Raw genomic sequence first — 14,679 nt, forward strand, 5'->3', positions numbered from 1 at the left:
CTCTAAAGTGCATACCTAAAAAGCTGAGAACTTGCACATCTTCGCTGCCGTGAAACACATCCTTCTACTGCAAGCTCTTTGCTATTACGAACGACCGACAGAGTGCAGTAAAAAAATGCATAAATATATGGCAAGACATTATTGTGTAACTCCGAAACAGCAGAGCCTCTAATGTAGTCTGCTTGCTATTGCATACGATTCGCACTTCTGAAACATCGGTGACGCAAGTGCTCAATACGGTGACCGTTCATAGCGAGTCATGCTTTTGTGTGACCTCTTAGGGGATCACACAGTCTCTGAAACACTCCTGGTTGTCACAGCTAGGCGCTTCAGCCCGGAACCGCGCTGCTGCTGCGGTCGCAGGTTCGAATCCTGCCTCGGGCATGGATGTATGTGATGTCGTTAGGTTAGTTAGGTTTAAGTAGTTCTAAGTCTAGGGAACTGATGACCTCAGATATTAAGTCCCATAGTGCTTAGAGCCATTTGAACCATTTGGTCACGGCTGCGACCGCAGGCACTGATGACGCGTTCCTGTGTGTTCATCATTAGCCCTTGACTCATAACGTGTGGTCTCTCAGACTACGAAAGAATTCTCGAACTCTTTCTTAAAGGTAAATTCTGTCGGAATGCTCCTATACTCCCATCCATCCCCTCCCCCTTTTCCTCCTTAAATCACCCACTTAACAATGTTTTACAGTTTCTTCAGAATCGTACAAAACGTGTTCGCTAGTACGTGTCAATTTTAACGATCCTAAGTTTGATGAAACTATTTGTGGATGAAAGAAGACGTCATTGATATAGATCAAGACACAGACGAAACAGACGATTTTGTAATAACCAGCGATCACAATTCTGCTAGCCAACAAGAAGATCACTGAGAGGAAGAACATCAGGACAATGGTAATGGGGCAATAGTGTTAGTTAAAATTAAATGTGTTCTGAGTGGTGCTAAAAAAAAATGCAGACCCTTGCATTGAATATCAATTTTTCAGACATTCTTTTTGTACCAATCGAGTGAAATTTTTATGAGCAAGTTTAAACACTGGTATTTAGCTTTACGTGATAATTGACTTTTTGCAGAGTTTAAAAGAATGTAAAATTAAGTTCTCAAACAGTTCGTTTATGTGTACGATTTAAAAAACCACACAAAAGTTTACTTTAAATAATTGTTGAAATAAATGTTATATAACTTAAATTATAATTTTTAAATTATTTACTCCCTAAATCTCGGTTTAAACATGGGTACCAGAGACTGCACCTCATAGTATACGTTACAGAAAAGTCACCTCATGAGTTAAGTGTTAATGACCCCTGAATACAGCAAAGATTCAAAATGTCCACATCGACAAGTTCTGACTAAAGTATTGGATTCCCTCCCCCCACTCCTCCACCCCTTTCCCGACCAATCCACAGCCCATTAAATGACAATGTGAGATGTTGTCGGATATTATGCAAAAAATGGACGAAGATGAACAAGAGCTCATAGGTCGCAAGGTATGCTGTTTAGAACCCTTGTTTCTGGACATTTTTCTTGCTTTGCTCCATACTACCATCTCTCAAGTATGGAATACTTCTTTCTTAACGCTCTGTATTGACTCTTTTTTCTCTAATTCCTTTATGCAGCCCGTTAGCCCAGCCTGCAGACCGGTCATGTCGTCGTTTTCTATTTAAGATCCGCTACCTTGATTGCTGATAAATAAATCTGTAGATAAGTGTACGATGATGTCTGCCTGTACTGTTTTTCCGTCAGGCGAATTAACTATCGGTGCCGTCTGTACCTTTGTTCAGACAACAGCTACTACCTCAATTTGTGGAACTACATACTGCTCTCTACTTAGTTATCACCCTCGCTAATTCTCTGAAGCGTGGCGCCTTGGACTAATGACAGTGAGGAATGGTTGCATCAGGCAGTGCTATGATACCCGACACATACGACGATGCTGACGGCCAGGTGTGCTTTCGCCTAATTCTGAGTTCGCACTATGACACCGGTGCAACTGCTGCTGAAGTCTGAGTTTCACACGTACTGCGGCACAGCACTTCACTGTCGCCGATAATGTGATTCCCACCAACGTAACATACAACATATGTTTCGCAAACATGTGGTTCATCCACTTGAGCCATTCGATAGCTTTGTAATTCAGCCTCGAAATCATATCAGTTACGTTATCTGCACTGTGCCATATCTCGACGCACTTTGCTAGACTAATTGTACCACTATTGCGTGGAAAAGCTTGTCAATTTTCCTCATACTTTGATCTGCTGCTGATGTTGAGTTCCAACCAGCCAAAGACTGTACCGTCGCAAATTTCATTCTCTTCTTCCTGTATACGATGTACATACTGTAGATACTGTCCTCCCCTCTTAAAACCTAAACCTTGTAATGGAGGGATGTGTGTAATTTATTTTCAACTCCTACCTAACGATGGGTAGATTGTAATACACTTTTGGCCCATATATGTATTATCACAGCCCTTCTGCGAATCATATACCACTCAGTTCTTCAGCACACCTCGATTCATAATACTACTTCCAGATACGGCTTGGACCCGGTCGATGACATCCACGCATAGCCACAGTGATACTTCATAGTATCTTATTTCTTGATTATGCCTAACTTCTGACTACTAGTTTAAAAATAACGAAAAATTGTTACATTTCAAAACAGAAAATTTGCAATATAGATAAGTTGTTTGGAAACAGACATTGAGCGATTTTAAGAAACGTAGCGGATCCACATTTGTGATAATCTCAGTTCTTCAGCACACTTCGATTCATAATACTACTCCCAGATACGGCTTGGACCCGGTCGATGACATCCACGCATAGCCACAGTGATACTTCATAGTATCTTATTTCTTGATTATGCCTAACTTCTGACTACTAGTTTAAAACTAACGAAAAATTGTTACATTTCAAAACAGAAAATCTGCAATACACATAAGTTGTTTGGAAACAGACATTGAGCGATTTTAAGAATCGTAGCGGATCCACATTTGTGATAATCTTTATGTTGTGCACTTTTCGGCCCATGTATATATTATCCCAGTCACTGCTGTGAATCTTATATCCTCCTGTTCCTCAGCATACTTTAATTCATAATAGGACTTGCAGATATGGCTTGAACCCGTTCGATGACATCCAAATGTGGCCAGTGTAATGCTGCATAGTATCTCAAGGATCAGAAAACACGCACCTATTTCTTGATTCTGTTTAACTTCTGATCGCTAGTGTAATTATAACGAAAAATTATTAAATTGCAAACCGGAAAATCTGCATTGCAGACAGACTGTTTAGGAACAGACATTGAGAGACTTTAAGAAACGAAGGGAATCTACATTTGTAATGATCTGTTCTCTTATGCATGCGTGAATGAAGTTCATGGAAGAAGGTAGTTCAACAAGGATGATATTTAAAACTATTACCTGAAGTTAAAACTAAGCTTTCTTACGTTTTGCAAAATCTTACTAGGATTGTTTACGCCCAGAATTTGTTCAGTTTTACAGTGTCTCCACTTTCTCTCGCTTCGACCAACCTAAATGTCTAGCTCTGCCCAATTGGCCTACACACGCTATTGGAAAAAATACAACACTCTCAAAGACGAGGTCACTTTACTGGCAAGTGAGTTGACATGTAGTTCATCATTGTAGAAGCATATGACAACAAATTCACACCAACTGAAACATACACGTCACAGTAAAGCGTACTAAACAGTTGCACCAACACGCACTGTACACTCCGCTCCCCCCCCCACCCCTCCCCCCCTCGCCACCTTCTGGAGTCAACGTAGACGTGTATTATAGCATGCAAACGGCCATAAAAGTGCCGAATGGCATTATCCGATATATTGTCCCAAGCATCTCGCGCCTTTTCGGCAGAGGTTTTTGCAGACCCTGGAGAACGAGTAAGTTCCCGCTTCAGCATGTCCCATGCGTGCTCAATTGACGAGAGATTTTGTGATATCGCTGGCGAGGGCTGTTGCTGTGCTGCACAAAGAACACTGTGCGTCGCGGCAGCCAATGCGGACTTGCATTGTCCCGCTCAAAAAACACGGCACCTTTCTGTCGAAGAAACGGCAGTATAGCGGGGATAAAAGCCTGTGCAATGTTGCGGCCACTAGGTACCTTACCCTGCAGAAACACCAAATATGACAGCGTGTTTTTAGTGTATTGTTTTCAGCAGTGATCCAGATGCCCCTAAAAGCAACTTTTTTCTGTACGTATGATGTTATCTTACCTACTGATTAATGCTTCAGGGAAGTTGTTTTCAACATAAATATAAAAAAATAAGCCTGAGCTTATATTTGTTTAAGTATTTCGTAAGAGTTTTTGTCACGTGACGGATGATACACCATTGTTGTCGCCAGAATGCGAGTTCACTGCGAGCATCCTTCATTGGAACAGTATTTTAAAACACAGTCTACATCTACATCTACATTTATACGCCGCAAGCCACCCAACGGTGTGTGGCGGAGGCCACTTTACGTGCTATTGTCATTACCTCCCTTTCCTGTTCCAGTCGCGTATGGTTCGCGGGAAGAACGACTGTCTGAAAGCCTCCGTGCGCGCTCTAATCTCTCTAATTCTACATTCGTGATCTCCTCGGGAGGTATAAGTAGGGGGAAGCAATATATTCGATACCTCATCCAGAAACGCACCCTCTCGAAACCTGGCGAGCAAGCTACACCGCGATGCAGAGCGCCTCTCTTGCAGAGTCTGCCACTTGAGTGTATTAAACATCTCCGTAACGCTATCACGGTTACCAAATAACCCTGTGATGAAACGCGCCGCTCTTCTTTGGATCTTCTCTATCTCCTCCGTCAACCCGATCTGGTACGGATCCCACACTGATGAGCAATACTCAAGTATAGGTCGAACGAGTGTTTTGTAAGCCACCTCCTTTGTTGATGGACTACATTTTCTAAGCACTCTCCCAATGAATCTCAACCTGGTACCCGCCTTACCAACAATTAATTTTATATGATCATTCCACTTCAAATCGTTCCGCACGCATACTCCCAGATATTTTACAGAAGTAACTGCTACCAGTGTTTGTTCCGCTATCATATAATCATACAATAAAGGATCCTTCTTTCTATGTATTCGCAATACATTACATACAGTTTGAGACGGTCACCACATTATTTCCAACTGAGTGACAAAATTGTACAGAAGAAGAAAAGACAACCCAAACTGGTCAGTCTGAGGGAAATAGCAGAGTAGCGGAATCGCTAATCTGTATCTATAAGCCGACATGGTGTCATGACCGCTATATCAAAAGAAGCAATGATAAGACTGAACTGAAGTCGCCTGTCAGACCTTTAGCGCGCGTAAGCATAAGGAGGTATCTGAATCAACAATTTCAAGCATGTTTACAGTTATCCTACCCAGCAAAGTCTGACTGGATTTTTCGAATACATACATCACTGCCGCCAAGTAATGTCATCGCGGCCCGTGTGTTAGTTACTAGTTGTTGAGGAAGTGGGAAATGTTTCAAATGGTTCAAATGGCTCTGAGCACTATGCGACTTAACTTCTGAGGTCATCAGTCGCCTAGAACTTAGAACTAATTAAACCTAACTAACCTAAGGACATCACACACATCCATGTCCGAGGCAGGATTCGAACCTGCGACCGTAGCGGTCGCTCGGTTCCAGAACCGCACGGCCACTCCGGCCGGACGGAAATGTTTCACGAGATACTACTCGAATGCCCGTTGACCGAAGTGAATCAAGTTCTCAAGCATTTCGTGAAATGGAAAGTCACCTTCTTCGATAATCGGGAAGATAATTTCTACATTAGTGGATAAAATGAACCGCTTCTGCTACACTGAGGACTAGTCGTTGCTCGACGGGAGATCAGGCACGATGATTCCAGCTGTGGCGTTAATTTTAGTGCTTTTGGGTGAGTGTCAGATTTTGTCGCAGTTATTCAAAGATTTGAAATTAATGATTTAATAAGGATTTTCAACAAACATTTTTAATAACATGAACCGGTATTTTGTGTTTTATCGAGTCTGGAGTATTTCGAATGATGTGACGCTGGCCTCCCTTTCTGTCTACCCTGTCCAAGTCTCTGTCCTTTTTTCGTCTTTAATGTGATTTATTTTATACGTATTTTCATGTCTGTAGTTCTATCCTCTGTTAGAGTGATTATTATAGACTTACAACTGAAGTTTAAAAATATTTTTGTCATTGTCTGCTCAATGCGCCTCTCCTTTTTTTTACATTATTAGTATTTGGTTACTCATTCATTCCAGATCTTTAAACACTGAGAAAGAAGTGTACGATAAACAATCGATCCCAACTGAGCAAATCTGTACCGTTTAGTCGTTTAAATGAAAGTATTTTCTATCCTAGTTATTGTTACATGCAAGTATCATCAATCTTAAAGAGTAGACAGTATCACGCAACACTTAGACTCGAAGTATATTGCTAAATTCAGTTAGGGTAATTCTTCAATAACACGCTGTTTTCTTCAGTTGCCACCAATAAAGTGAAATTATTTCCTAAAACTAGACACGTATAATTGAAGAATTCTCATTTTTTACGGATTGTTCGCCGCTTGTAACCCGATTATTCTTGAGTTTGAAGTGATCATGAATTACAATTGACGGAAATGTTGATCTACTATTTGTCTTTAAGTGTTGAGGTTAACTATAAAACGATGCGGACATGTTGATTCTCACGTTTAGGTACAACATGAGAATCATTTACTTGTGCGCCTAGACGACGCGCTTCTAAATAGCGGATTTGGCAGTGTTCCTGTCTTAGATCACAGGTTAGATGAATTAGAACAGATTTGACAAAAACGGTTTAGGTTGTCAAGATGAATGTTCGAATAGATATAGGAAACTTCCTTATCCCTAAGAATTCTTCTGACACGTTCTGCCGAGCGGTCTAGGGCGCTGCAGTCATGGACTGAGCGGCTGGTCCCGGCGGAGCTTCGAGTCCTCCCTTGGGCATGGGTGTGTGTGTTTGTCCTTAGGATAATTTAGGTTAGGTAGTGTGTAAGCTTAGGTACTGATGACCTTAGCAGTTAAGTCCCATAAGATTTCACGCACATTTGAACATTTTTTGACACGCTCTGAATTTTAGCGCACTACTTTATTGAAGTAAACCTCCGCGGACTGGGATTCAAATCTCTGTCCGTCAGCTAACGCTGTACGGTCCAAATGTCAAGGGACAGAGTGAAAACTTCGGGTTACCAGGAAGTGTTCTCAGCTGTGTTGTACGCCACGAGGGTTTGCCATCTGTTACGGGGATCTGACATGCACACAGAAAGAATATGGAGCACAACATATCTTTCAAGACCAAGGATTTGCTTCATAATGAATTTTCCACTTCTCTAAGACTACGGTCCACGGCAGTAGTTGACTGTAGGAAAGTCTTTAAGATAGTTGGGTAATGCGAAACGTGGTGCTGGAAGTCTCCTTCAATACAGTCCATAAGCTGCGTTAAATAGGCAATCTTCTCGATACTGCTAAGAATTACTGTTTATATACACTAACTAAATTTTCTCGTCTTCTAATAGCATATCAAGTTCTGCTTACAAAGCGGAAATGTTAACTTGTTCTATTGTTGTTGGTATTGGTTTTCGTTCCGTTATAAGTTGAATAATTATATTTGTTCGTCCTAATTCAGTCCGTTCCCCGTGCATATACCTACATCCAATTCATTATTTGTAGCATTACTTTATGATGATGTAGTCATATCGCGACGTTTGTTTGCTTACTAATCTTTCGATCAGTAATGGTTGACAACTACCTGCAAAAAGAAATAACTTAGTTTATTGGACCGTTTTTCAGTTCCGACCAATTGCAGTGCACTTCGTCCATTGATAGAACATCAGACTCGATATGAGGTGTTGCTGTTTTCCGTTAAAAGATTTCATTACCTTTCCAAATAGTAAATAACGTCAGTTAGACCTTAGACGTAATGTTGGACATGAAATAATTCGAAACTATTTGACATTTTTTCGATGGGCTGAGTGAGTAACTGCCCGTCATATGAACATCCGGAGAATCCTTCCGAGATGTGCCAGTTACTTCGTTCAATATAATTTAATAATCACTATCGAACTACCAGAAGTTTATAAAAAAATCAAGAATGTTCCGATAAAATCCTAAAAAGCGAGGGCGAGGAAGAAAAAGAGCTTAAAACGACCGTTGGTAGCACCCATTATTATGTTAACACAATATTTGGATTGACAGCTGAATATACGGTTCACCAGCCATGTGATTGGGCTGGTAGTTGAGGCTACACAGTCTCAAAGTTCCCATAAACAAGACAGCGTTGCTAGAAGAGTCGCAATTAGACGGCGGCGTACATCTTCGTTGTGATAATCAATCCCCGAAGTGTTTGATGGCTGCAGAGTCCTCTTACTCATATGTCATTTGCAACGTGAAATATTCGTTGTGAGAACGATGGCACAACCATTGTTTGCATTTGTGTGGATGTTAATACGTTGTGCGATAGTACTTTTGCAGTAGATGATGTGGTCGCAATAAATGAATGCGTTTATTCGGAAGACACCTCAAAATCCACAGCTAGAAACTAAAATATGGCACTGGCACAAGGGGAGCAGCTAACTCGAGGCTTAGATCGAACCAAGTGAGTTCATGTCGATTCTACATATTTTCAAGAATTCCCATGTGACTTCATATGCGCGACTTCTTATTCCTATATAAAACTAGGTCTTTCAATTTGACTAAAAACATTTACCTTCACTCTGTTTAGCTTCATTCTCCAGTTTGACTTACGCCTCCCGATTTTTTTCTGTTTCATTCATTTATACTTAGTATTACACTTCTTTCCATTATCAGTAAAATGGTAGCAGTAACATAGATAGCTCTTAAGATACCCGATAATTATTATTTTAATGACGTTTATCAAACGTTTCGTGCTAGTATCCCCTCATGTGAAGAACGCACAAAGGATGGAAGCTACATCGCTGCTCTACAAAGATGTAAACAAATGTGAAGAATCTCCAGAATATCGGAGACAGACCATCTCTCTTTTCAACATACTGTTGTTTGATATACGATACGGGTTTCTTTTCACGGGGGGAGCAGACGAGATGCTCTAAACTCAGCCAAATAGCGCTGAAAGTTATTTCGTCTTATTATGGAAATTTAATACTTTGCGCTGAGATCTATTTCGTGGCTTGACATTCGGCTTCAGAACTAGGCGAAGCTAACTGAATTGCACTATTAGCTTCCTGGGTAAGTGTGCTGCTGTTAACTTAACGTAAACATATTTTAAACTTGCATTATCTCTAGATTTGAATAACGGATTATTGTTTGTAAAGTATGATCCCACTCTGAAGCTAAATACGGCAGATGACAGCACTTGAATCCGTTATTATTATTATATTCTTTACTTTCTCAGACGATAAGTCTGGTTAAAAATGGAAAGTGACGCGGACCTTGATCGAGCGTCACTTCCTTTTAACTGTATGGTATGTGTTATATTGCATTTAGGAACTTTCGGGTAATTGAACATGTATCAATAATTACTGATTTCTGTAGTTGTATATATAAGTTTGGATGTAGCTGTATTGCATTGATGTACTGGTGGATATTGTGTGGTATGACTCCTGTAGTTGATAGTATAATTGGTATAATGTCAACTTTATCCTGATGCCACATATCCTTGACTTCCTCAGCCAGTTGGATGTATTTTTCAATTTTTTCTCCTGTTTTCTTCTGTATTTTTGTTGTATTGGGTATGGATATTTCGACTAGTTGTGTTAATTTCTTCTTTTTATTGGTGAGTATGATGTCAGGTTTGTTATGTGGTGTTGTTTTATCTGTTATAATGGTTCTGTTCCAGTATAATTTGAATTCATCATTCTCCAGTACACTTTGTGGTGCATACTTGTATGTGGGAACGTGTTGTTTTATAAGTTTATGTTGTAAGGCAAGCTGCTGATGTATTATTTTTGCTACATTGTCATGTCTTCTGGGGTATTCTGTATTTGCTAGTATTGTACATCCACTTGTGATGTGATCTACTGTTTCTATTTGTTGCTTGCAAAGTCTGCATTTATCTGTTGTGGTATTGGGATCTTTAATAATATGCTTGCTGTAATATCTGGTGTTTATTGTTTGATCCTGTATTGCAATCATGAATCCTTCCGTCTCACTGTATATATTGCCTTTTCTTAGCCATGTGTTGGATGCGTCTTGATCGATGTGTGGCTGTGTTAACTGATACGGGTGCTTGCCATGTAGTGTTTTCTTTTTCCAATTTATTTTCTTCGTGTCTGTTGATGTTATGTGATCTAAAGGGTTGTAGAAGTGGTTATGAAATTGCAATGGTGTAGCTGATGTATTTATATGAGTGATTGCTTTGTGTATTTTGCTAGTTTCTGCTCGTTCTATAAAGAATTTTCTTAAATTGTCTACCTGTCCATAATGTAGGTTTTTTTATGTCGAAAAATCCCCTTCCTACTTCCATTCTGCTTGATGTGAATCTTTCTGTTGCTGAATGTATGTGATGCATTCTATATTTGTGGCATTGTGATCGTGTAAGTGTATTGAGCGCTTCTAGGTCTGTGTTACTCCATTTCACTACTCCAAATGAGTAGGTCAATATTGGTATAGCATAAGTATTTATAGCTTTTGTCTTGTTTCTTGCTGTCAATTCTGTTTTCAGTATTTTTGTTAGTCTTTGTCTATATTTTTCTTTTAGTTCTTCTATAATATTTGTATTATCTATTCCTCTTTTTTGTCTGTATCCTAGATATTTGTAGGCATCCGTTTTTTCCATCGCTTCTATGCAGTCGCTGTGGTTATCCAGTATGTAATCTTCTTGTTTAGTGTGTTTCCCTTGACTATGCTATTTTTCTTACATTTGTCTTTTCCAAAAGCCATATTTATATCATTGCTGAATACTTCTGTTATCTTTAGTAATTCGTTGAGTTGTTGATTTGTTGCTGCCAGTGGTTTTAGATCATCCATGTATAGCAAATGTGTGATTGTGTGTGGGTATGTTCCAGTAATATTGTATCCATAATTTGTATTATTTAGCATGTTGGATAGTGGGTTCAGGGCAAGGCAGAACCAGAAAGGACTTAATGAGTCTCCCTGGTATATTCCACGCTTAATCTGTATTGGCTGTGATGTGATATTATTTGAATTTGTTTGGATATTAAGTGTGGTTTTCCAATTTTTCATTACTACACTCCTGGAAATGGAAAAAAGAACACATTGACACCGGTGTGTCAGACCCACCATACTTGCTCCGGACACTGCGAGAGGGCTGTACAAGCAATGATCACACGCACGGCACAGCGGACACACCAGGAACCGCGGTGTTGGCCGTCGAATGGCGCTAGCTGCGCAGCATTTGTGCACCGCCGCCGTCAGTGTCAGCCAGTTTGCCGTGGCATACGGAGCTCCATCGCAGTCTTTAACACTGGTAGCATGCCGCGACAGCGTGGACGTGAACCGTATGTGCAGTTGACGGACTTTGAGCGAGGGCGTATAGTGGGCATGCGGGAGGCCGGGTGGACGTACCGCCGAATTGCTCAACACGTGGGGCGTGAGGTCTCCACACTACATCGATGTTGTCGCCAGTGGTCGGCGGAAGGTGCACGTGCCCGTCGACCTGGGACCGGACCGCAGCGACGCACGGATGCACGCCAAGACCGTAGGATCCTACGCAGTGCCGTAGGGGACCGCACTGCCACTTCCCAGCAAATTAGGGACACTGTTGCTCCTGGGGTATCGGCGAGGACCATACGCAACCGTCTCCATGAAGCTGGGCTACGGTCCCGCACACCGTTAGGCCGTCTTCCGCTCACGCCCCAACATCGTGCAGCGCGCCTCCAGTGGTGTCGCGACAGGCGTGAATGGAGGGACGAATGGAGACGTGTCGTCTTCAGCGATGAGAGTCGCTTCTGCCTTGGTGCCAATGATGGTCGTATGCGTGTTTGGCGCCGTGCAGGTGAGCGCCACAATCAGGACTGCATACGACCGAGGCACACAGGGCCAACACCCGGCATCATGGTGTGGGGAGCGATCTCCTACACTGGCCGTACACCACTGGTGATCGTCGAGGGGACACTGAATAGTGCACGGTACATCCAAACCGTCATCGAACCCATCGTTCTACCATTCCTAGACCGGCAAGGGAACTTGCTGTTCCAACAGGACAATGCACGTCCGCATGTATCCCGTGCCACCCAACGTGCTCTAGAAGGTGTAAGTCAACTACCCTGGCCAGCAAGATCTCCGGATCTGTCCCCCATTGAGCATGTTTGGGACTGGATGAAGTGTCGTCTCACGCGGTCTGCACGTCCAGCACGAACGCTGGTCCAACTGAGGCGCCAGGTGGAAATGGCATGGCAAGCCGTTCCACAGGACTACATCCAGCATCTCTACGATCGTCTCCATGGGAGAATAGCAGCCTGCATTGCTGCGAAAGGTGGATATACACTGTACTAGTGCCGACATTGTGCATGCTCTGTTGCCTGTGTCTATGTGCCTGTGGTTCTGTCAGTGTGATCATGTGATGTATCTGACCCCAGGAATGTGTCAATAAAGTTTCCCCTTCCTGGGACAATGAATTCACGGTGTTCTTATTTCAATTTCCAGGAGTGTATGTTTAGGAACTGTATCAATTTAGGATCTACTTTGTATATTTCCAATATTTGTAGTAACCATGAGTGGGGTACACTATCAAAAGCTTTTTGGTAATCAATGTATGCATAGTGTAGTGACCTTTGTTTAGTTTTAGCTTGATATGTCACCTCTGCATCTATTATCAGTTGCTCTTTACATCCTCGTGCTCCTTTGCAGCAGCCTTTTTGTTCTTCATTTATAATTTTGTTCTGTGTTGTATGTGTCATTAATTTCTGTTTAATGACTGAAGTTAATATTTTGTATATTGTTGGTAGGCATGTTATGGGGCGATATTTTGCTGGGTTTGCTGTGTCTGCTTGATCTTTAGGTTTCAGATAAGTTATTCCTTGTGTAAGTGTATCAGGGAATGTGTATGGGTCTGCAATGTAACTGTTAAATAATTTAGTTAGATGTGAATGTGTTGAGGTGAATTTCTTTAGCCAGAAATTTGCTATTTTATCTTTTCCAGGGGCTTTCCATTTGTGTGTAGAATTAATTGCTTGGGTGACTTCATGTTGCAAAATTATCACTTCAGGCATTTGTGGTATCATCTTGTATGTGTCTGTTTCTGCTTGTATCCGCCGTGCATGCCTGTTATGTTGTACCGGGTTTGACCATATGTTGCTCCAGAAGTGTTCCATGTCTGTTATGTTTGGTGGATTGTCTATTTTAATGTGTGTGTTATCTATTGTCTGGTAAAATTTCTTTTGGTTTGTGTTGAATGTTTGGTTTTGTTTCCTTCTATTTTCACTTTTTTTGTATCTTCTAAGTCGTTTGGCCAATGCTTGTAATTTCTGTTTCTTTTCATCTAATTGCTCTATCGCTTCTTGTTGTGAGATTTTACCTAACCTTTTTCGTTTTTTTTCTGACATTTCATTTCTTATAAATTGTGTTAGCTGTCCAATGTCCTTTCTCAGTTTTTCTATTCTGATCTGTAGCCTGTGTTGCCATGCTGGTTTTGTGGGTTTCTTCTGTGTGTTGGTTGGTTCTGATCTTTGCCTAGTGTGTATATTTAGTGTAGTGAGTGCTCCTATATAAACCAGTAGTTGTAACTCTTCCATAGTTGTGTTTTCATTTATTTTGTTGTGTATGATTGTGTTGATAGTTTTTATTGTTGTTTCGACTTGTGGGTTATTTGGCGGTCTTTGCAAGAATGGTCTAATGTCTGTATTTGTGTCTTTGTATTCTATATATGTCAGCTGAAATTTTTCTTCTATATCTAACATGTGTGTCACTTCGTGTTCTATTTGTGCTTGTTCTGGTGGCTGTCTTAAGATTTCGTTTTCCTCTGATTGTTTAATTGATGCGTGTTGTTCTTTGTTTGTTTGCTCTGGGATGTTTGAGTCCATTACTGTATTTTCTTCTTCTTCTGATTGCACATTATTTTGTTCCAGTATTTGTTGTACTTGTTGTTTGATGTTTTCTAATTCTGACTGGGGTATCCTGTTATTTTTGATTATTACACGGATCTGATCAGCTAGTCGTTGTTCTGTTAAAAATTTTAATTCTGGGTATCTGGTAATAAATGTTGTGTATACTTGTGATCTGTATCCAGTTGTGTTGGTTCCTAGGTATGTTGCTTGGTAATAACAGAACATGAGGTGTCGATTAACTTTATCTGACCATCTCATCCTCTGTCTTTGTTTTCCTTCTAGGGTGGTTGCAGGAAGCATATCCTGCAAAACACCTCTATTTGGATTTAAATCATTTTCCAGTTGGCTAGCAGTGTCGTTACCATTGTGGGCGGGCATAGGTTCAAGCGTCGTCCCCGACCATGACGGCGCTTGTCCGAGGCTTCTTTAGTTCTGTCCTGAACCAACTAATCACACTAAAAGGGGGGTTAGCCCTATTAGTGGTTTGTTCTTTTCGTCGCCTTTTACGACTGGCAGAACATACCGGAGGCCTATTCGTTTCCCGGGCCTCCACGGGGTTTATTATTATTATTATTATTATTATTATTATTATTATTATATCTACAGCTTTATCAAATAGCAGAGCTCCCTGCTTGTCTGCAGCATGCTTCAGAAACGGTCATGTGTCTTCTGATGAGTAA

At 41.1% G+C, this 14,679-nt stretch overlaps 1 protein-coding gene across 2 annotated transcripts in view; it reads left to right on the plus strand.

Moving 5' to 3' along the window:
* Nucleotides 1-5,828: 5,828 nt before the first annotated feature.
* The window catches only part of LOC126195604 (lysosomal acid glucosylceramidase-like), a 149,290-nt gene continuing 140,439 nt past the window's right edge, over nt 5,829-14,679 (plus strand). For both annotated transcript variants that reach the window (XM_049934232.1, XM_049934239.1), the window contains exon 1: nt 5,829-5,902. In XM_049934232.1, coding sequence (XP_049790189.1) covers nt 5,866-5,902 — 37 coding nt within the window. In that variant the 5' untranslated portion in view covers nt 5,829-5,865. The remainder of the gene's footprint in view (nt 5,903-14,679) is intronic.

This window comes from Schistocerca nitens, chromosome 1 (assembly GCF_023898315.1).
Source record: "Schistocerca nitens isolate TAMUIC-IGC-003100 chromosome 1, iqSchNite1.1, whole genome shotgun sequence".
In the NCBI taxonomy this organism is placed as follows: Eukaryota; Metazoa; Arthropoda; class Insecta; order Orthoptera; family Acrididae; genus Schistocerca; species Schistocerca nitens.